The sequence below is a fragment of the Myxocyprinus asiaticus genome, chromosome 13 (assembly GCF_019703515.2).
Source record: "Myxocyprinus asiaticus isolate MX2 ecotype Aquarium Trade chromosome 13, UBuf_Myxa_2, whole genome shotgun sequence".
Lineage (NCBI taxonomy): Eukaryota > Metazoa > Chordata > Actinopteri > Cypriniformes > Catostomidae > Myxocyprinus > Myxocyprinus asiaticus.
The window spans coordinates 5,171,499-5,196,039 of NC_059356.1; the positions used below are offsets into that span (position 1 = coordinate 5,171,499).

The 24,541-nt window shown below is 41.9% G+C and overlaps 2 protein-coding genes across 5 annotated transcripts in view; one reads left to right on the forward strand and one right to left on the reverse strand.

Moving 5' to 3' along the window:
• The window catches only part of LOC127450334 (gastrula zinc finger protein XlCGF57.1-like), a 310,096-nt gene that overhangs the window by 261,899 nt on the left and 23,656 nt on the right, over nt 1–24,541 (forward strand). Inside the window, exon 1 of one of the 4 annotated variants that reach the window (XM_051714367.1) lies at nt 14,052–14,307. The exons of the other annotated variants lie outside the window; for them this stretch is intronic. Coding sequence (XP_051570327.1) covers nt 14,226–14,307 — 82 coding nt within the window. The 5' untranslated portion in view covers nt 14,052–14,225. Of the gene's footprint in view, nt 1–14,051; nt 14,308–24,541 lie in introns of those variants that run through there. 4 annotated transcript variants of the gene reach the window in all.
• The window catches only part of LOC127450374 (gastrula zinc finger protein XlCGF57.1-like), a 306,871-nt gene that overhangs the window by 180,053 nt on the left and 102,277 nt on the right, over nt 1–24,541 (reverse strand). The gene's annotated exons all lie outside the window — the stretch shown is intronic.

Consider the following 24,541-nt stretch of genomic DNA (forward strand, 5'->3'; position numbering starts at 1 on the left):
TCTTCTTCCATCTGTGCAGCATGTTCAGACATGCCCAGACATACAGCAACATGTACACTCTGGTCTTAACTGTATATAATAAATTATGTGTAACTTATTTAATACGTACAACACTAATGGGTAACAAATTTTATATTCTTTGTTTAAATGTATAACATATTTGACAGATAAAAGCAGTTCAGTCATAGTTTTATGTATCTCTTGTAAGCAAAATAGGATATTTAATATATTGCATTTTCTCCATATTACAGAACAATGTATACATAGTGTGAGTTTTTAGTTCTAGTTTCTTGTCTGATCTGAGCCTTGCTTTGTGTTATATTATAACTTTTCTTTATTAAACTGTGTTTGGATCCACACCCTTGCTCTCTGAGACTCCATTACATTACAGATGAACTGACAATGGATCCAGCAGTAAAGCTCCTTTGCCTCAATGAGCTTGCTCCATAGAGGAATATGTGGCTGACTTTTGTGAGCTCTCCAATCTGCTGAACTGGGACTAGGTAGGGCTGAAGGACATTTTTAGGCATGGACTGAAAGAACCCACCCCGTCCGATATGCCAGGTGGCAGAGTGAGATGGTCTCTGGCACAATTTATTGATGTTGCCATGTACTTAGAAGGATCGGATCTTACAGTTGGTGAGATGCCTGAGTCCATGCCTGACTTACCTCTGAGTAAGTCACCTGCCTCAATTGGTGGCGGTGGTCCCAGTCACAGTGGTGGTCTCAACCTCAGTGGACCCAGCTCCTGTGGTTCCAGTGGTCTCAACCTCGGTGGTCTCAGCTTTGGTGGTCCTAGCTTCGGTGGTCTCAACATCGGTGGTCCCCACCTCGGGGGTCCAGCTGAACACACCTGCTATGGACCACGAGCCAGCATCCATGCCTGCTACGGACAATGAGCCAGTGTCCACGACTGCCATGGACCACGAACCAGCGGCCATGCCTGCCACGGACCACGAGCCAGTGTCCACGCCTGCCACGGATCACAAGCCAGCGTCAATAGCCATCTCGCCCCCTGAGTCTCCGCCTCCTGCGGCCTCAACCCCTGAGTCTCCAGTGGCTCCGCTCCTGAGTCTCCTAGTACTTTGCTCCCTAGAATCTGTAACTCTGAATCCTCTGAACCTTCTGTGTCCCCTAGTGCTTTGAATTCTGAATCCTCTGAGTCACCTAATGCCTTGAACACTGAATCCTCTGAGCACTCTAAGTCACCTAGTGCCTTGAACTCTGAATCCTCTGAGCACTCAGAGTCCACAGCTGCCCTGACTTCAGAGCCCTCTGAATTCCCCTAAAATCCCCTGTACCCTTGACCTCTGAGTGTCCTGTTACCCTGACCCCTGAGTTTCTTGTTACCCTTACCTCTAAGCCCTCTAAGTCCCCTGTTGCCTTGACAGCTGTCCTGGCCTCTGAGACCACTGAGTCCCCAGCTGCCCTGACCTCTGAGTCCCCAGCTGCCCTGACCTCTGAGCCCTCTGGGTCCCCTGTTGTCTGGTCCCTGCCAACATCTCCTGTTGCCTGGACCCTGCCAGCCTCTCCTGGCCATCCGTCTGTTCCACCCATGTCTCCTGGTCATCTGCCTGGTCCGCCCTGGTCTGCTGGCCATCCACCTGGTCCGCCCTGGTCTGCTGGCCATCCACCTGGTCCGCCCTGGTCTGCCGGCCGTCCGCCTGGTCCACCTTGGTCTCCTGGCTGTCCGCCTTGTCTCCTGGTCTGTCTTGCTCACCCATGGTCTCCTACTCCTGTTTTGAACTCTTTTTTTGTGTGAATGTGTTTTGGAGCATCGGGAGCCGCTCCTTAAAGGGGGGCTCTGTAACAAACTCTGTAGTGTTTGTTTTGGACTTTTGTTTTGGCATGTCTCTTATTTTGAAATTATTTTCTTGTGCTCTTGTTGTCTCTGTGTTTCCTATAATTGCTCCCAGGTGTGTCTTGTTGATTAGTCTTGTTAACCTTGTTTAGTCTTGTGTATATAATGCTCTCATGTTTCCTGTCAATTCTTGTCCTCCGATGGATGTGTAGTGTTGAGTTTTCAGTTCTAGTTTCTTGTCTGATCTGAGTCTTGCTTTGTGTTATATTATAACTTATCTTTATTAAAATTTGGATCCACACCCTTGCTCTCTGAGACTCCATTACATTACAGTACCCTTGTGGAATCAGCGAAAATCAGGTGCTCTTTCTCTCGTCCAGCAGTCTTGTCACCTTGCCATGTCACCTCTGACTGGTGTCTGCTCACTGGACAACTGCACCAAGGAAGACAGCTTCCATTCTGTGCCCCACTGGCACCTATCTTCACCTCTACCATATTTCAAGATGAACACGCAAAAACCCCTCTGACCTATAGGCTCCCAACAGTCAGATACCCCACTCCTGGTACCAAAAAATGTGGGCTGCTAATAACCACACTGGACACACAAAATGTTTTTTTGTGGGTTATCTGAAGGCTGTCTATTTAAAAAAAAAAAAAAAAAAAAAAACAGTGTTCGATAGGTCTGTAGTATATAAAAAGAGAAAAAAGGAATAAAGAAAATACAAAAAATGAAAAATACAAAAATGAAATATGGTTCAGCAAAATAAGGTACAAAGAAATATGGTAGAGGTCAGTTCTTGCACATGTGTACAAACGTGGACAAACTCAGAGGTGTATAGTAACGAAGTACAAATACTGTATTTAAGTACAGTTTTTTAATATTTGTACTTTGAGTATAAATATTTCTTTGGACTTTTATTTTCACTTTACTACATTTTGAAGAGAAAATCGATACTTTTAAATTTCTCCAGACCCTTTCATTACTTTTGCGACTGAACACCTAAAAAAAATAAAAATAAATAACAGCAGTACGTGCAAAAATGCATGCAGACCAGTGATAGTGATGTGTGATTCGTTGAAAGAATCATTTGAGTCAAATCTTTTAAATTTGATTCCTTTGAACTGAACAAAAAGATTCAAAAAGTGGTCGGAATGATTCCTGCCTTTCCAGGAGACCTGTTCATATAAAAGTCAATCACATGCGTTTACATTTAAAAATATGATGTGTATGAATAATTACCAGCGCTCATGAAAATGTCCAACAATATTTATTTTTATATTTTATGAAGATGTGAATGTTCTTTGCCGAAGCAAAACTAGTTTTCTGGTGGTTGCTAAAGTGTTATATTTGCTTTGTAGCACATTTATGCTACAGTATGTGGTAACTAGGGTTTTCTGGATGGTTGCTAGGGCATGCTATGCAGTTATCAAGGTGATCTCTGCTCTGCTCTGCTACAGTATGTGGTTGCCAGGTTGTTACTATGCTGTTGCTAAGTTGTTTTCTGTGTTTTTTGCACATTGCTCTGCACTTGACAGGGTGTTCTAGGTGGTTGTCAGGTTGTTCTAGGTGGTTGTCAGGTTGTTGCTATGCTGTTAAGTTGTTTGAACTGTGTTTCAGCACATTGCTATGCAGTTGCCAGGGTGTTCTGGGTGGTTGCTTATTGGTCCCATAATCCCATAAATATGATAATTCTAATTTGACTTGAATGCACCATTAAAGGGATGGTTCATTTAAAAATGAAAATTCTCTCATAATTTTCTAACCCTCATTCGATCCATGATGTGTATGACTTATTTTTTTTTTCTTCTGCAGAACACAAACAAAAAAAGATTTTCAGAAGAATATTGCTGTTATGTAGGTCAATTCAATGTAAGTGAATAGTGGCCAGACCTTTAAAGCTCCAAAAAGCACATAAATGCAGCATAAGAGTAATCCATAAGACTCCAGTGGTTTCATCAATGTCTTCTGAGCAGATCAAATTGGTTTTTGGGTGAGAATAGACCAAAATATAACTCCTTTTTCGACAATAAATTTTGACATTTGGCAATCAGGATTTCAAGTTCGATTACACTTCCTATAGTACCACCTATGGCTCTGCGCATGCATCAAGGACTAGAAAGTGAAATCAAGCTTGAAATCATGATCGTGCCTAGAGATTGCAATGGCAAGATATACAGTGAAAATGAGTTACAGTTTGGTTTGTTTTCACCCAAAACCAACTGAATCACTTCAGAAGACATGGATTTAACCACTGTAGTAGTATGGATAACTTTTTGCTCCCTTAATGTGCTTTTTGTAGCTTGAAATGTCTGACCACCATTCACTTGTACTGAATTGACCTCTAGAGCTGAAATATTCTTCTAAATTCTTTGTTTGCGTTCTGCAGATGAAAGAAAGTCATACATATCTGGGATGGCATGAGGGCGAGTAAATTATGAGCACCAACAATCAAATAAGTTGCCATTTGTTTAATGAACTGTTTTGTAATTTATGCAATTTACCTGTACTTTTGATACTTAAGTAAATTGAATATCAGTTACTTTAATACTTTTACTTAAGTCGTTTTCTCATGAGCTACTTTAACTTTTACTTGAGTCAATTTCCATGAAGGTAACTTTACTTTTACTCAAGTATGACAAATGGATACTTTATACAACACTGGTCAAACTCCACACATGCAATCCATATGCATCCCAAAGAATTATCAACTGATGAACAAAACCAGGAGCTCTCTTGCACAATGTTTGTTTTCATGTCTCTACACGAGAGTGTACCGGAAAGCATGTGTCTCAAACTCTTAAAAGGGCCACATCCAATTTATGACTAATAATATAAAAGTATTATTTCACATTATTTATTTTTAGAATATTTATGTAATGTGATGAAACCTCATATTTTACAATATAACTGGTGTTTTGTCTTAGGGGCCATTTACACGACAACATTTTCAACTAAAAACGGAAAACTTTTTATGCGTTTTGGCTGTTTGTTTACACGACAACAGCGTTTTGGGGCCTGAAAACGCAAACTTTTGAAAACGGATTTCAAAGTGCAAGTTTTTGAAAACGATGCCGTTATCGTCTCCGTGTAAACATACAAAAACGCGAATTTGTGAAAATGATGATGTCATGCGTCCGCGTATTATGTGTTCAGTCTATAGGCATGCACCTGAGTATTTCAAAACAACGCACGAGACATTCAAAACTACAGTGGCGGACTACAGGACTGTATTTGTGCTGCTCAAGATTTTGAGTTTATTGATGCTTCTCCAGCAAAATGTAGATTTACTGCATCACTACTACGACCAGCGATCGCCATCTTCATTGTTTGTATTCACCGCTCTGTGGAAGAAGGCTTATGTGCACAGGCACGTAGTGTTTCTTTACAAAGTGACATCGCCAACTACTGGCCTGGCATGCATAATACAGCATTTTTAGTCCTTTTCGCGGATCCGTGTTAACGGGGATCGTTTTGAAAACGTTGTCGTCTGTACCTGAAACTTTTCAAAAATGCAAAGGAAAAACTTTTCCATTTTTAGTACATCGTTGTCGTGTAAACGTACCCTTAATGTACATATTTGCAATGCCCACGTATATTTATTTATTATACATGGCACCACACTTATGCTCACATTTGTACTAGACTGTACACATACTATAAATATGAACAAATATAAAGTTCATAGAAAGTTATTACTATATGTTCATTGTTCATATGTCTGGACACATATATTAAATGCTTTACGCACACACTTACTTGCGAGAGAAAAACAGAGCCATCATGTCAGCGCACACCTGTATCTCAGTGGGGTTGAAAACAGTTTACACTCGCTGCTGCTGAGAAGTGCTTAAACTTACATCTTGGCGATTTTGAAGTGATGTTATTTCTGACAAGAGCTGCAACAAAAAAGGTAATCCCTGAAGCGATCTCAGTTTCTGAGTTTCTCTCTTTCAATCCCTCAAACACAAACTCACACACAAACACGTTCAAACACACTATCTCAGTACTCCTGTAAGTCCTTGAGTAAAGCAGCGCAAGCCACGCTATCCTCCGTTGCTAGTTCTAAAGTGACGTTTTCGAACTAGCAACAAAGGCTTGAGCTGTATCAAAGCAAGACACTGAATCAGTGGTGGAAGAAAGTAGTTCCACTCACAAGAGTGTTTTAGGGATGAAAACCAGAAAATGTCTTCGAGATATAAAACCCTGAACGATGTATTAAGGTGTGGTAACCGTGGTATAAGTGGAATTATTGACTCCGGCCTGTTGAATTATTGAAAAAGAATGCATTATTTTTCAACTATTCAATGGTCCGTCATCAGTTATTCCTCACTTATTTTATATTACTTTGTATTACATTACATTATGTGATATTATATTATTATGCAGTATATTATATTATAACCTACCATTCTGCCCCATTAATGCAACCATTTTCCATTTTGTTCTTTTTCTATGTTGTCTTGTATTTCTTTATACTATGTAACTTATGATTCTAACCCTTTTTGTCTGCATTTAACACCCTACATACAAGAATAAACATCAACCTCTATATCTGATTCTTATTAGTGGTATCATTGTAATTATTATCATCATATTTCTATATTTAAAATATGTTTTGAATTGTATTATTAATTTATTTATTTATTTATTGAGAAGAGCAAGAGAAAGAGAATCACAAGCCCACATTACCAACAGGCCTGTGACCAGGAACAACAAGATCAGGCTGGCTGATATAAGACACCAGTATGAGACACATACCTCAGGATCACCACAGGTGGATCCCCTGATACTGATATTCATAAACTGGAAATCGAGCGAGCTCACAGGGTTCCGGCTTGACGATCCGCTGAGGGAGACAGGCCCGATCAATTCTGGCCAAATTTCTGAGATCATCCGATAAAGATCTCATGTTATGCAATGTAAGGAGTAAAGAAAGGCTTTCTTGGAAAAACCACAGCATTTTCTTGTTCCCAGACTTTGTGAATTTGACAAGAGAGAAATGTGATCGATTCAAAGAATGCAAGAAACTCTTACATCAATGGAAGGTCGCTTTTGCACTGATATTCCCGGCCAAATTGAGAATAGATGCTAAGGAAGGCCGTAAAACATTTACATGCCCACAGCAAGCATTGTCCTTCATAAAGTCAATGGAGTGAGTAAGTTATTTTGTGGTACTCACGTTGCAGCCAAGTGGGCCTGACTCACTGAACATTCACTTGACTATTCGAGGAACTGAGCGCCTTTTTTGTTTCTTTTTGTGCTGGTTGCCTAGCGGCTGGAGTTTATTTTGTGGAATAACATTCCTTCAGGACAGTGTTGTGGATGAATCTGCACGTTCTTTGTGCTAATGCCTCCTATTGGCTGGAGTTTGTTTTGTGGAGTATTTCTTGCAGGACATTGGAGTGATTAGGTTATTTGTTGCATTCATGTAGCAGTCGAATGGGCCGGCTCACTGAACATTCGTTTGACTGTCCGAGAAATACAAGCAGCTTTTTAAATTTAGTTTTATTTATTTATTTGTTTATTTTAGTGCTGGTTCCGTCTAGCAGCTGGAGTTTGTTTTGTGGAGGAACACACCTTCGGGACAGTTATGTGGATGAATCTACATGTTCTTTGTGTTTATTCAGCCTATTGGCTGTAGTTTGTTTTATAAATTATCTTTTGTTGTGTAATTCTGTCTCACAAAATTTTATAGAAACACCGGACTTGAGCATTGTGAAGGCAAAGTTGTCACGGGGACTCTCGTAGGCGTATATGGACTGTTTGAGTTTAGAGGGATGGAGGACAGTTGGCGCTGTCGTGCGTGGGGTTAATGCGCACGTTTTTCTTTTTTTCTGTTTGTTTGGTTCTGGGGGAAGGTCGGGGTTTGATTGTTGCTCTAATGTTGGAATGTGGTCTTTATAATTTTGTTTTTGACACACAATCTATTTTTTCCTCATATGTCAAAATGTCAAATGATAATATGAGTGGATTGTCTTTCTCCATGTGGAATGTGAATGGGTTGTTGCACCCCATTAAAAGAAGGAAGGTTATTTCTCTTCTTAAGTGTAAGAAATATGATATAGTGTTTCTTCAAGAAACGCATCTGTCCCAGCAGGAAGCTGAAAAATTTGGGAAGATATGGGGGACAGGTTTTCTTTAGTGCTGGCTCAAGTATGAGCAGGGGTGTCATTACACTGATAAGTAAACATCTACAATTAAAATGTCTCAAACAGATTAAAGATAAATTAGGAAGAGTCATTATTGTTTTAGCAGAAATTCAGGGGCAAAGTCTTATTTTGGCTAATATTTACACACCTAATGTTGATGATCAGGGCTTTTTTATAGATCTTGAAGGGAGGTTGCAAGCCACTGGCACCCCTCATGATATAATATTGGGAGGACATTTTAATCTTTTGATGGACTCAGTCCTTAATCATAGTGAAGCAAAAGTGTGCAAGCCCCCTAGAGCAACATTGATGTTTTACAGGATGTGTAAAAATCTTGGTCTTACAGATATTTGGAGACTTTTGAACCCATCTGGTAGGGGCTATAATTTTTTTTTCATCAGTCCATAAGATTTATTCTAGAATAGATTTGTTTTTAAATATCTAAGTCCCTCATTTCATCTGTTGTTGGTTGCTCAATTGGAAACATCTTAGCCTCAGATCACGCCCTGGTGTGTTTAGAGGTGTTGCCACATACAGAGAAAAATAAATCATATAGTAGGTGCTTTAATGTATCCCTTTTGCAAAATCCTGAATTTCAACAAATGTTAAAGGCTGAAATCAATGTTTATATGAAGACCAACTGGTCCTCAGTATCCTCAGTGGGCATGGCTTGGGAGGCACTTAAGGGGGTTCTTTGGGGTCGGATCAAACAGTATGCCTCATTCATTCAAAAATCCGGAATATTGGAAGGGAATATTAATAGTGCCGAGGCAGAGCTGAAGCACCGAATGTCGTCTGATGGCCTCACAGAATTGACCCGATTGAAATACAGATATAATACTATTTTGTTGCGGAAGGTGGAGCTTTGGCTATTCAGGGCAAGACAGTCATACTTTGAGTCGGGGGACAAAACAGGAAAGCTTTTGGCTAGATATAATGCAGAGAGAGTCTTTTTCTTCCATTCCCTCAGTGAAATCTGCTGGTGGTAAAAGATTTACCTCGGCCATTGATATTAATAATGCTTTTAAAGAATTCTGTCTTGATCTCCATAGTTCCACGTCTTTGTTTACTGATGAAGATATTAGAAACTTTGTGGAACCATTAGAACTTCCTACACTGATGACTGAGAAAAAAAATTATCTTGATTCTGAGATAACCTTGATTACGATAACCGCTGCCATCTCACTTGACGTCAAAAAGGCGTTTGATATGGTAGAATGGGATTATCTTTTTAAGATTTTGGAAATATATGGGTTAGGAAATACTTTTATTGGATGGAGTAAGTTACTTTATAGACACCCGGTAGCGGTGGTGGCCTGGTTTTGTATTGAACAGGAAGTTCTTGCCCCTATTTTGCCATTGCAAAGCCTTTCTATCAAACCAACCGGAGAAGTTAAGTTATACCCCGTTATCTCGTATTTGCACACGGTGGATAAAAGTGTACAGAGTGTTTAATTCTGACATTTATTTAAATGTTACCTCGAGCATATGGCTGAACCCAAAATTATGTATTAATAAGTCCCCTTTCTGCTGGTCAGAGTGGATTGTGAGGGGGTTGCTACACTCAGTGACGCATATGAGAGTGTTGAGATCCTTTGAAAATTTGGTTCAACATTTTGGGATTCCCAGATCTCAATTTTTTTGGTATTTACAGCTGCACCACCTGCTCTGTACTATTTTTGGGAATAGCATACACCCCCCTAAAGCGGCAGACACTCTGGGAGTGGTTATTACTGCTTTTGGAAAAGGTCATGAGGCATCAGTGTATTTACTCCCTGCTAATTCAGAGTCTGGGGGACGGAGCTTTAACTTCTATCAAAATATTATGGGAGAATGATTAAACTTGGTATTGGAGGAGGGAGTGTGAGTTAGGATTTTAAAAAACATCAAGCCTACATCTAGAGATGCAAGGGCGCACCTTATGCAATTCAAGATTTTACATCGATTCTATTGGACCCCTCTAGATTGTATTGGCTTGGTCTTAAAGGCACACCCACCTGCTGGTGATGTCAATCAGAAGATGGAGCTCCAAGAATTTTGGTTGAATGTTCAGAGATTTATGCGTGATGTATTGGTCACTCAAATTTCATTTTGCCCCAGACTCTGTATTTTAGGCGATTGGGCGGTCATCAAAATAGAGAATAAGCACATAAAAAATTGGGTCCTAACCAGCGTCATGATCGCCAGACAAATAGTTTTAAGGGGATGGAAGTCGGCTGGACCACCCCTATTTCAGGAGTGATGCTCGGAGATGGGGAGGGTGGCGGCTTTTGAAGAAGGGTTATCTAGAAGACTGGGGAATTTGTACTTGTTTGTAGGGAAATGGGGCAAATATCTGGCATTTTTGGAGGGCTCTCGGGCAGGGGCAGTGGAGAGAGAGGTGTAGTGGTTAATGTGTGTGATTATTATATGTATTTTTTTGTTTTTGTTTTTTGTATTTTTTTGTGTGTCTATAATCATGTGTGACCACTGGGGTGTTGTTGGGGGTCAGGGTGAGGTTGGAGATTGTGAGGGGGTAATAGTGGGGGTTAAGTATTGAATCTGTTTGTATATGTTTTGCTTTTCTTTGTTTAATATACGAATCATTAAAAAAATATTAATCACAAAAAAAATTTAAAAAATAAAAAATAAAAAAACAATGGGGTGGCATATGGCATATTGGAGAATGCCTGCCACCTCTATCTGGCTGGTCTTAGTTGCCAAAAGCTCCAATGCTTCTGAATCTTGAGTAAATAGGTGAGGGTGATCAAACCTGATCAACACAATTGGCTTAACCTGCTCAAACGTAAATAACCTTTAACAAGTCACGGTAGGAGGCTACAGAGCAATCTAGATAAAGAACTTGGTATTCACTGACAGCTCTCTTCCTTGTGTGGCTCAGCTGCAGTGCAGTGTGTTCACATTATGGAGAACTTTTAAGTGCTTCCCGTGGCACAAATCACAGTGATTCGTCACATTCTTCCTCTTCCTCTGACGATGAAAGGTCATCCTGAATGAGCAGACGTGGCAATGGCCATGACAAAGCTGCAGGCTCTGGCCATGCCCTTTCCACCTTTTTAGCTGAATCTACAAGTGAATACATTTCCCTTTGAATGTCCTTAAACTGAGAAATTTCTCTGCACACTCTGTCCTGATCTGCATGATATAATGTTCTCCATGCGTGCCTTAGACAGTTCCATTTCATATTGTGTATGAGATGTGGGGGTTCCTCTCCACTGGTCACGCTGCACAGTACAACTTAAATCATAGCTGTGAAGGCATTCAACTTCAGGCTTGCCGATAGCGGAGTCCCACTAACTTGATGAGAGGAACATGTTGCACTTGCAAGTTTGGCAGGTGTCATGCTGACTGCACCCTCAAACTCAGAACTACACTCCTCTTCACGCCCTTACACATGCTGTACCAATCTGGGGTGAGGTGAGACTTGCGGCTATTGCCTTGCGGGACCAACCTCATAGTCGTCAAGATAGCGTGGCCGCATGGGCCGCATGGGTCGAGTCGGTTGGACCCCTAATACTTCACCATTTCATCGGATGTTCTCAGAATAACTGTGTATCCGGCTCAAAGGACCAAAATGACCGAGTAGGACAGTAAGGAGTTAAAGCATTTTCAGATGTTGAGTTAGGCTGGCTGTGTTGGTTAGAACTCTGAAGCAAGAGAAGGAATAACGTGGAACAGGTCTATTGATACAAACATGTGTATAGGCAGTATTTCCATAACGTGTAGAGCCAGGCTGAATCTGAGAACAACACTGAATGATCTTCAATGCAATGCTGAATGCTGGGGTAGATCTTTATGTTCTTTCGTTTAATTGAGCATGTACATGTGTATATGATTGTGTGGTTTTCTCTCTGGATGCACACAACACTGAACACTCAGAGAACACAATGACAGTCACAGGGAGAAGAGGCTTAATTACTCTCAATCTTCTCCACTGAATCGGACAAGATCGCTCTGACTGAACGCACTGCGCAGCTGTCAGTCACAAAACTCAATGCACGAGTGCTCTCTCATTCTTCCTCCAGCACAGAGCTCGCTGTCAGAATAAAATTCCTCTGGACTGTGTGATTGCATCAGATAAACAGGGATGAATCATTATTATAAAAGGACCTTTCGTACATTGCACTTCCATCTTACCGGACAATTCGGATGAAGTATCATTACGTGGACAGAGCCAGCGCTAAAAGCAAAACAAGACATTCTCTGCAAGCACTTTTCCTGTGGAGATCAAAATCTTGAATCATGTGAATATGACTTCACGATTGCTGTATCAAAGTCAAAGTCAATGCTGTAGCATTGTTTCTGTTCCTATGACACATTTCATGATCACATTTTGGTTAATTGAAGACATTTTCAAATTGAGCCACATGGTGCATCTTGGACATATACAGTATTACAAATAATCAAATTCAGGCCTGAAAACCACAAAACTAAATAATAATTATATTTTATTACACATGAACATGGTTTACAGTATGGCCGTAAGCGAGAATTGCAGCAAACAGAGGGCTATTTAAAGAATGACCACTGCGTACGGCTTACTCCACATTGACACACGCCTTGGGCAGCAGCTTAAAAAAAAGAAATAAAAAAAAAAGATAGGAACAACAGACCCTGTCCTATCAGCAATTGTCATTTCTTTTTATTTTTTTTTAAACTGAAGTACCTCCTCTCTCCTCATTCAATTTCATTGGAGCCAGCCACAACGCCTTTTCCTGCATACCCTTACGATAGCTTCCACGTCATTTTCTAAAGGAGGGAAAACTCAGCTGCTCAATCAAATGCACAACAAATAGCAATTAGCCACTGGGCCAACGCAAACTCTTCCCTACTGAAAAAAAAAAGACCTCCGCACATTTTCTTCCGAAAGTGTCCAACACATTTTGCAGCAGCACAGCATTTTGTTTGTATTTTCCTGCTCTGTGTGTCGCTGTCAAGAGGGAGCAAAAATAATTAAAAAATGCCTCTTGAATGCTCCCTGGAGGCAGCAAGAAAAAGGACCAGACGCGTGCCACAAAGAAAGCAAAATATGGATCACCCAACCAAATTCGAAGGATGACTGAATAAAAATCACAGCTGTGGCAGGAGGAAGTGTACTAGTTAAAACAATCCAGGAGAAGCAAAAGCGTACAGCACCTGGTAATACCAGACAGTCTCCCATAGAAGCCCGACCCTGCTTAGCTTCTGAGATAGATAAGATTGGGCATGCTCAGGGTGGTACTGTACGCTTTTTGTGAATTAATGATATACATTTAATGGAACAAATATGAGCATGACTGCACATTAAAATTGGGGACAATGTTTTGTTATTTATAAGGTATAAACACTGTCTGTCATCTATTAAATGTTAAAGTATTGTTGTGGCTATGAAAGGAGTATTATAAAACACATTTAAAAATAGGTTTGATGTGAGTTCTTGGCAAGTAATGATCAGTGACACATTTGTTCTAGATGATGTTTATGGCATGACCGTCTGTCTGAACAACTCTTATACTATAAACTGATACATTCAAAGAGTAATGTCATGTAACTTTGATTCATGTGTTTCATTTTATATGAATCATGATTATAAAATAAACATTAAGCGCTATATTACATAATATTTGTGATATAATTCAAAGTTGACTTTATGTTTTAAAGTGTTACTTGCACTTTTCTTGAAATATAAAAAGTGCTCTCTCTCTCTCTCTCTCTCGAGTGTAGAGCGAACAGTCCTAAACTGAACACAAAGGAACAAAGTCCATAGCAATGTTTCTTGGTGAAACGGTTCAAATACAGAAAAAAACTAAAACAAAGGAATCTCTCTCTCTCTCTCTCTCTCTCTCTCTCTCTCTCTCTCTCTCTCTCTCTCTCTCTCTCTATATATATATATATATTAAAATGAATTCTTTTGAGGTTCATGGAGATTGTAACTGTGGAGGAGTCTTAAAGATTTGTTTTTAACTACATTCCAAACTTAATTTTATATTGTTTTCTGTAAAGTCCCATTATGTCACAGAGACAAAAATGTAAAACTCTCTCTGGTCCAGATGCGTTCAGTAGGTGGAGATAATAAGCTACAGTAGTTTGCGAATCGCCATTAGACAAGAAGAAGAAGAAGAAGATGATGATGATGACGATGAATATTCTCCGCGCTGAATGAGAATAAATGTGTGTCTTTCATCTGTTTTATTTCTTCAGTGACTAAACAAGTTTTATTTCTAGTGTTTATTTTCGGCGGGAGAATTGTAAAACTCCAGGAAACAAGTGAAATCTGTGTGACACTGTTGTAAAGATGTTTATTAAAGAGGAGAGTGAAGATATGGCTTATCCAGAAGCATGCAGAATTAAAACCGAACACACTGACGAACAAACAGGTTGGTGTTCATTCTTCATTCTTTACATTCAGACAGTTGAACAGATTTGATGACTGTAGTTATTAAACCAGAGGAGCTGACAAATAACCTTGTTAAACAAACCAATAAAGACACAAATGTACAAAACGATTTTAAAATGAAGTGAACTATCAAATGAATGTCAAATATAATAATAATAACAAAAAGCTTTATGTAATATTACTTTAATATGCATCAGTACATGAGTAGTTTGATTTCCGTAAGTAAGAAATCTCACCCCCTTCAGTTAACAATTAAAGGGTTAGTTCACCCAAAAATTAAAATTCACTCATGATTTACTCACCCTCATATCATGCCAGATGTGGATGACTTTCTTTCTTCTACATAACACAAATAATGATTTTTAGAAGAATATCTCAGCTCTGTAGGTCCATACAATGCAAGTAAATGGTGATCAGACCTTTGTAGCTCACAAAACATCACATAAAGGAAACATAAAAGTAATCCATAAAACTCCAGTGGTTTAATCCATATCTTCAGAAGCAATATACTAGGTGTGGGTGAGAAACAGAACAATATTTAAAGGTGGATTGTGTAATTTCTGCACTTCTAGTGGCACCAAAAGGAATTACAAAAATGAAGTATGTTTTCAAACAACCTTTGCCAACACCCCTCAGACTCATCACACTCTGTCGCACTCTCTGATTCCCTATGAACAAATGGGCCATTCTGAATAAAAGATGATAAATGTTTAATGTCGTAATAAACAAGACCACTATAACATAAACACACCGGACAGAAAGCGTTGCAGTGGAATCGACTTGTTTGATAACATTGCAGGTGTTACAGTTCAACTGGTTTTCATGTTAAAGGTGGAGTAAGCGATTCCTGAGAAAGACTGGATATTTGAACTCAACAGACAAACAAATACACCCCTCCCTTAAGTGCTCCTTCAGAAGTGCCACCCCCCAAATTTATGCACGCCCATTGCCAAAGCTGTGTTATCGCAACAGTGTTGTGTGGATCGATCCGATCGACTTTTTTAATTTCCCATTTACAGAGCCAGGGCTGTGTACAAACACCAGATTTTTTTCAGCATACACACAGAATGGACAGCTAGCGGACTGTGAAGAGATATTGGCGGAATCTGACAAAGTGTATTTGGATTAAAATTACACACTCCACCTTTTAAGTCCTTTTTTACTCTAAACCTCCACTTTATCAGACTTTCGTATGAAGCAGCATTACCTGTGTTTTACCTACCATTGCACCTGCACCATCAATACATACAGTTGAAGTCAGAAGTTTACATACACTTAGGTTAAAGACATTAAAACTCATTTTTTAACCACTCCACAGATTTCATATTAGCAAACGATAGTTTTGGCAAGTCGTTTAGGACATCTACTTTGCGCATGACACAAGTAATTTTCCCAACAATTGTTTACAGACAGATTGTTTCACTTTTAATTGACTATATCACAATTCCAGTGGGTCTGAAGTTTACATACACTAAGTTAACTGTGCATTTAAGCAGCTTGGAAAATTCCAGAAAATGATGTCAAGTCTTTAGGCAATAAGCCAATTAGCTACTGATAGGCTAATTGGAGTCAACTGGAGGTGTACCTGTGGATGTGGATGTATTTTAAGGTCTACCTTCAAACTACATCATGGGAAAATCAAAAGAAATCAGCCAAGACCTAAAAAAGTCTGGATCATCCTTGGGAGCAATTTCCAAAGGCCTGAAGGTACCATGTTCATCTGTGCAAACAATAGTACACAAGTATAAACACCATGGGACCACGCAGCCATCATACCGCTCAGGAAGGAGACATTGTGTCTCCTAGAGATGAACGTAGTTTGGTGCAAAAAGTGCAAATCAATCCCAGAACAACAGCAAAGGAGCTTGTGAAGATGCTGGAGGAAACGGGTAGACAAGTATCTATATCCACAGTAAAACAAGTCCTATATCGACATAACCTGAAAGGCTACTCAGCAAGGAAGAAGCCAATGCTCCAAAACCACCAGACTACAGTTTTCAAGTGCACATGGGGACAAAGATCTTACTTTTTGGAGAAATGTCCCCTGGTCTGATGAAACAAAAATTTAACTGTTTGGCCATAATGACCATTGTTATGTTTGGAGGAAAAAGGGTGAGGCTTGCAAGCCGAAGAACACCATCCCAACCGTAAAGCATGGGGATGCCAGCATCATGTTGTGGGGTGATTTGTGCAGGAGGGACTGGTGCAAAACTACAAAAACTACTTGACTACAACAAAGTCAAGGTGGCGATCACAAAGCCCTGACCTCAATCTGATAGAAAATTTGTGGGCAGAACTGAAAAAACGTGTATGAGCAAGGAGGCCTACAAACCTGACTCAGTTACACGAGTTCTGTCTGGAGGAATGGGCCAAAATCCAGCAACTTATTGTGAGAAGCTTGTGGAAGGCTCCCCAAAACGTTTGACCCAAGTTAAACAATTTAAAGGCAATGATACCAAATACTAACAAAGTGTATGTAAACTTCTGACCCACTGAGAATGTGATGAAAGAAATAAAAGCTGAAATTAATAATTCTCTCTACTATTATTCTGACAGTAGTGATCCTAACTGACCTAAGACAGAGAATGTTTTCTATGATTAAATGTCAGGAATTGTGAAAAACTGAGTTTAAATATATTTGGCTAAGGTGTATGAAAACTTCTGACTTAAACTGTACATGACCACAGTCATCCAATGAAAGTCCCATCTCTCTGATTTTGGTGTCAAGTTTGGGGAAAACGTCACTGCCTGTACAAGTCCCCTCCAGCATAGAGCAGAAGAGCATATCCTAATGTAGTTTCCTGCCAAATGTGTATCTGATAAATGCCAGTAATTGCGACGAATTAGACACATCGGTAGATTTGTCGACCTTTATCCGGATCAATCAATTGACCCTTAATGTCTTTTGCATATGATGTGTACAGCAAGCAACTGTGTCATTCCACAACGGAACAGCTCACTAGCTATTTTCTCACAATGCATGGCCTGACTCATAGCCACAGTAGCAGGCTTTTTCTGGGTCTCCCCAACTGTGTGTGGCTTTTTGGATTGCACTATCAAGTTTGCAACCTCATAAGATGCCTCCAGATAATTATCAGTAATTATGGTTTGTTGTGCCATAATGTCTTTTTGACTCTGTTACTCCTACTTTTGGCAGAAAAACTCAATTGGTTTACAAATAGGAATGTTAATGATTAATCGGAAATCGAGTAATTTTCATTAATAATTTGATAAAGTTTATCGATCGTCAATTAATTAATTTTAGGACAAATGCACAGTAATAATGACAGCAGACGTTGATAAGGCTGTCTATAAAGCCACGCGCCGCTAGAGTGCGCTTGTGCACTGCCTGTCAAATATTATCCAAATCACAGAAGAAGCCACAGCCACACAGATCATGAAGCGGGCTCAATGTAAACAGTGTTGGAGCATTTCTCTATAAATTAAAGGTGTTAGCATTGCTTTTCTTCGTGTACTTTAAGTAACGATACAATACGGTACTGCCATCTATCGACTGGAAACTTGTATGAGTTTTCTGTAAATTCCACTGATACTATTTTAGAGAGTTGTCTAAACAATTAATAATTTCTTACCTGTCCAACAAAAAAGAAGCAACATCTGCATCACCACTCAGGTTTTCTCCATCATCAAATCTTTCCACCTTGTATGTGCCGTACCGATGTTAATCTAGTTTTTTGTCTTTCTGTCTTCTTGCCTCTGAACTTTTTCACTTCTTTAGCAGTACAGCTACTGAATGTACCTTTAACATTGTTTTCTGCACACACCGTGATAGTGTGTTAAAGTACAACAATGCAAGCACTGTTAATCTCCTCCCATTTCATCCCAACCTACAATTACATCAGCTATCGCCATTGGTACTGTTTACACAGAGTGTTATGATTTGACTTAATTTATAATAATAAAAAAAAAAGAAGTCCAAAGATCCGAAATATCCCACAATCCACAATGTGAATTTTTAATGAACGCAAAGATGTAAACAAGTTTTATATCTAAAGTATCTTGAGATAGTAGTTACTAGGGGTGGGCAATATACTGGTAGACATAATAAACCGGTAGAAATTTGCCAACCGGTATACATTTTGGATTATCGTCTCTATCGCGGTAATGCAAAATTGCCACACGAGAAATGTGTACAGCACATAACACATACACACATGGTTGGATAAATGGAGGAAGGCAGAGGGACTGCTCATTCCTCAAATTCATTTGAATGAGAAGTTGAGAGTAGATTATGAAGGAAAAAGTGCATCCTCCGTGGTGTGGAATTGGTTATGCTTTAGAAAACGCGATACAGAGCAGAAAATAGCGATTTGCAAGGTTTGTACATTGTGTATGTCTATATATCTATGCGGGAGTATACAGTTGAAGTCAGAAGTTTACATACACCTCAGCCAAATACATTTAATCTCAGTTTTTCACAATGCCTGACATTTAATTGTAGAAAACATTCCCTGTCTTAGTTCAGTTAGGATCACTATTTTAAGAATGTGATATGTCAGAATAATAGTAGAGAGAATTATTTATTTCAGCTTTTATTTCTTTCATCACATTCCCAGTGGGTCAGAAGTTTACATACACTTTGTTAGTATTTGGTAGCATTGCCTTCAAATTGTTTAACTTGGGTCAAACGTTTTGGGTAGTCTTCCACAAGCTTCTCACAATAAGTTGCTGGATTTTGGCCCATTCCTCCAGACAGAACTCGTGTAACTGAGTCAGGTTTGTAGGCCTCCTTGCTCGCACATGCTTTTTTCACAAATTTTCTATCAGATTGAGGTCAGGGCTTTGTGATGGCCACTCCAATACCTTGACTTTGTTGTCCTTAAGCCATTTTGCTTGGGGTCATTGTCCATTTGGAAGACCCATTTGTGACCGAGCTTTAACTTCCTGGCTGACGTCTTGAGATGTTGCTTCAATATTTCCACATAATTTTCCTTCCTCATGATGCCATCTATTTTATGAAGTGCACCAGTCCCTCTTGCAGCAAGGCACCCCCACAACATGATGCTGCCACCCCCATGCTTCACGGTTGGGATGGTGTTCTTCAGCTTGCAAGCCTCACACTTATTCCTCCAAACATAACGATGGTCATTATGGCCAAACATTTTTGTTTCATTAGACCAGAGGACATTTCTCCAAAAAGTAAGATCTTTGTCCCTATGTGCACTTAAAAACTGTAGTTCCCTATCTGTCACTCACTCGACGTTGTGTTGATGTAGTGACACTAGGGGTCACACTTGGGAACCCGAAACACCTCTGGTCTTTGAAAAAAGGCCAATGAAAATTGGCGAGTGGTATTTGCATACCACTCCCCTGAACATACGGGTATAAAAGGAGCTGGTATGCAACCAGTCATTCAGATTTATTCTTCAGAGCCGAACGGTCGATGCTCACTGAGCTGAATTCCCACGGCTGTTCATTCACCTCTGCTGGATCTGACGGTGCATTTCAGCAGCTTCTCCCCCCTCTGCACTGGTGCACTGCAGAGAACGCCCCTGGGCACTTCGGCAGAAATAAAAGAGTGTTATTCCTGGTTGCGGTTGTTATCTCTCGCCTTCTGACGGTCACAATCGCTGTCTTTCGTGTCTGGGCGCTGCCCACACGGAGACAGCATTCGTGGATGGGTCATGTACTCATTGCGAGAACATGTCCATGGCAACGATGCGGTCGCGGCTTGCCTTTGTAAGAAAGCAAGCCACCTCAGTGGCTCCCTGCCCCGGTCCTTCTACCCACGGGTATGAGACCAGCGCGGCTAGCACTGGGGGTCGATTTGGGGACCCCAATGGGACCACCTCCGCCGGGTATCCCCCCACGGACCTCCCATTCCCCAGCACGCTCGTCTACCCCGATCGGGCTTCCGGATGAGTCCACCGGCTCATCTCACGGTGAGTTCAACCTCTTATTCGGAACCCGCAAAGGTGATGAGCTCTCAAGCACAGCATCGGAGAACGGGTTCGTCCAGTTGGATGCGGAAGCCTCAGCTGGGCTCCCCCCCTCGGGTGCGGTCGCCCAGGCACAGGTTGATGAGCAGGTCTCCAGGTGCGTCGTGGTTACGACAGACGCCTCCAAAATGGGCTGGGGCGCTGTATGCAACGGGCACGCAGCTGCTGGCTCCTGGACGGGCCCGCGGCTACGTTGGCACATCAACTGCCTCGAGTTGTTGGCAATTCTGCTTGCCCTGCAGAGGTTCTGGCCATTGATCCGGGGCAAGCATGTGTTAGTTCGGACAGACAACATGGCAACGGTTGCATATATCAACCGTCAAGGCGGTTTAGGCTCCCGTTGTATGTCACAACTCGCCTGCTGTCTCCTCCTCTGGAGTCAGCAGCACCTCAAGTTGCTGCGAGCCACTCACATCCTGGGTGACCTCAACACTCCAGCGGACGCGCTGGCACGCAGCTGGCCCCCTATTCTACGCAAATATGCGTTTCCCCCAGTGAGCCTACTTGCACAGACCCTGTGCAAGGTCAGGGAGAAGGAGGAGCAGGTCGTCCTGGTAGCACTCTACCGGCCCACCCAGACATGGTTCTCGGACCTCACGCCCCTCGTGACAGCCCCCCGGCGTATTCCCCTGAGGTAGGACCTTCTTTCTCAGTGACGGGGCACCATCTGGCACCCGCGACCAGACCTCTGGAATCTCCATGTCTGACCCCTGGATGGGACGCGGAAGACTTGAGTGGCCTACCACCCGCGGTGGTAGACACGATCACTCAGGCTAGGGCCCCCTCCACGAGGCGCCTGTATGCCTTGAAGTGGCGTCTGTTCGCTAAGTGGTGTTCTTCCCGATGCGAAGACCCCCAGAGATGCGCAGACAGATCGGTGCTTTCCTTCCTGCAGGAAAGGTTGGAAGGGCGGCTGTCCCCCTCCACCTTGAAGGTGTATGTAGCCGCTATAGCGGCACACCACGACATAGCGGCACACCACGACACAGTGGATGGTAAGTCCTTAGGGAAGCACGACCTGATCATCAGGTTCCTGAGAGGCACCAGGAGGTTGAATCCCTTCAGACCGCACCTCATTCCCTCATGGGACCTCTCTGTAGTTCTTCAGGGTCTATGGAGAGCCCCCTTTGAGCTCCTGCAGTCAGCTGAGCTTAAGGCACTCTCTTTAAAGACTGCCCTCCTGACTGTGCTCACTTCCATCAAGAGGGTAGGAGACCTGCAAGCGTTATCTGTCAGCGAAATGTGCCTGGAGTTCGGTCCAGGCTACTCTCACGTGATCCTGAGGCCCCGACCGGGCTATGTGCCCAAGGTTCCTACGACCCCTTTTAGGGATCAGGTGGTGAACCTGCAAGCGCTGCCTCAGGAGGAGGCAGACTCAGCCCTGATGTTGCTGTGTCCGGTGTGCGCTTTACGCATCTATTTGGATCGCACGCAGGGCTTTAGAGTCTCTGAGCAGCTCTTTGTCTGCTTTGGTGGACAGCGCAAAGGAAGCACTATCTCCAAGCAGAGGATCGTCCACTGGGTCATTGACACCATAACAATGGCATATCACGCCCAGGACATGCCGCCCCCGGTAGGGCTATGAGCCCATTCTACCAGGAGTGTGGCGGGCTCCTGAGCCTTGACAAGTGGCGCCTCTCTAACAGACATTTGCAGAGCAGCGGGCTGGGCAACACCCAACACCTTTGCGAGGTTCTACAATCTCCGGGTGGATCCGGTTTCGTCCCGTGTAGTGGCAGGCACAACCAGGTAAGTCCGGGATAGCTGGCCGAGTGTATCGCTTGCGCATAGTGCCTTTCACCTCCCCTGAGCTGAAGACGTGCGCTGTTGACTCCCAGTAGTGTTCACAAACTGTGTTCCCTGGATGACTTCCACTCGGTGCCGGCTCAGTACATGTGCTAACTAAGCCCTGTACTGGGGTAGGTGCTCCACATGTGTTGGTTCCCCATAGGTAACCCCATGCGACGTATATCTTCCGCTAATTCGTTTCCCTGTTGGTAAACTGCATCTTCCTTGGGCAGAGGCCCCTCTGCCCCAGTTACCATGTTTGTAGAAACTCCTCCCCCGTAGGGTAGGACCTACCATGGGACTTCTCCACATGACATACTTCCGACAAAGCTCGGCAAGACCATGTGACGTATTTCCACTCAAAATACCCCCCTTTGGGTGGGGTGTGGTCTCCACGGTGTCTTCCCCTTGGGAGTGACACCCCCCGACGTAGACCTGGTGGCCCCAGTCAGTTAACTCTTTTTTTTTGGGGAGAGAAAAAAAAGAGAGGATAAGAGGCCACGACTGGGCTAGCCCGTCTCTATCTTTTGGGCAGTCGATTTGTCCCCGAAGGGCCGTTCGACCCTCATAACAGCGTTGGGGGAGGTTACATGTCGGCCTGGTGTGCTGGCTACGAGGCACACAGTGGTCTGCCCATCACACACCGCCAGTTCACGTAACAGTTCAGCCAGTTGTGGCGTTTTGTATAGGGACCCCTAGTGTCACTACATCGACACAACGTCAAGTGAGTGACAGATAGGGAATGTCCTGGTTACTTGCGTAACCTCCGTTCCCTGATGGAGGGAACAAGACGTTGTGTCCCTCCTGCCACAATGCTGGACTCCCCGCTGAAATGGCCGGGACCTTGTCTCGGCTCCTCAGCACAAAACCTGAATGAGTGGTTGCATACCAGCTCCTCTTATACCCGTATGTTCGGGGGAGTGGTATGCAAATACCACTCGCCAATTTTCATTGGCCTTTTTTCAAAGACCAGAGGTGTTTCGGGCTCAAAAGAGTGACCCCTAGTGTCACTACATCGACACAACATCTCGTTCCCTCCATCAGGGAACGGAGGTTACGCAAGTAACCAGGACGTTTTTATTGGTTTATTGTTTAATTATCTTGTTTAGAGTTCTGTTTGTTCATTGGTTTATATTCTCCCATGTCATGTTTTTAACCCTCATGTTTTCCATAGTCCATTGTCAAGTATTGTTGAATGTGGATGTGTTTTGTGCTTCATAGTCAAGTCAAGTCATTTATGTTTTGTTTTATACTCATGTTTGGATACTGCACCTTGTAAATAAACTGCACTTGGGTTCTCTTTACATCATCGCCTTCGTCATTGCCAGCGCACATCGTTACATGCACTGCTCGCTGCACTTATGTGTGCAGCCCTGTTCTGTAGTATTATGTATTACACATTACGGTTTTACACAATACCAAAATTTTAGCAGTCAGTAGGAGTTCCGATAACAGTAAAATTTCATGATTCTCTAACAATTTTTGATACCACTGTAAAAATTGTTAATGTGCTATTGAACAAACTCACTGAGTGTATTTAATAAGTTAAATATTAATATAAATTACATGTTACAGTTATCGCTAATTTCCTTCGTGTTTCTCAATTAAAGGAATAGTTCACCCAAAAATGAAAATTCTCTCATTATTCACTTACCCTGATGCCATCTGAGATGTGTGTGACTGTATGTCTTCAGCAGAACACAAATAAAGATTTTTAGAATAAGATAGAGCTCTGTCAGGTCCTTATAATGCAAGTAAACGGGTGCCAACACTTTAACGGTCCAAAATTCAAATTAAGGCAGTGTAAAAGTAATCCATGCATCTCCAGTCGATCAATGAATGTCTTCTTAAGCAAATCGATTGCAGACTGGCAATTATATGTTGGATATTCTACATGTCTAAAGCAAGTGATTCAACTAGTCTTAATAAACTCACCCTTTTTTTTTTCTTTTTTTTTGTAATTAAAATTTTTTATTGATTCAAAGAGAAAGGACAACAGATAAAAAATAAAAAAATAAAATATATAATAAATATACATAATTAAACTAAACATCTCCCTCCTCATCCCTTCCCCTAGAGTCCTCCAAAACTGCCAAATACCTACCCCACTTCCTGAAAAATAAGTCCTCCCGCCCCAGCCTTCCATCTATCATCTTCTCATAATCCGCCACCCTCCCCATCGCCGCACACCACTCTGGAAATGGTGGCGCTCCGTCTGACTTCCATCCCCTTAAAATAATTTGTCTACCGATCATCACGCCAGTCAGAACCCAATTTTTATATATTTGTCACCCGAATTTATAACTTCCCCATCGCCCAAAATGCAAAGTCTGGGGCAAAGTAAAATTTGAGTGCCCAGAATGTCATGCAAATAATTCTGAATCTTTAACCAAAAATCTTGGATCTTAACGCATCCCCAAAAAACATGGGCTATGTCTCCAACTTCTGACTGGCATCGCCAGCATG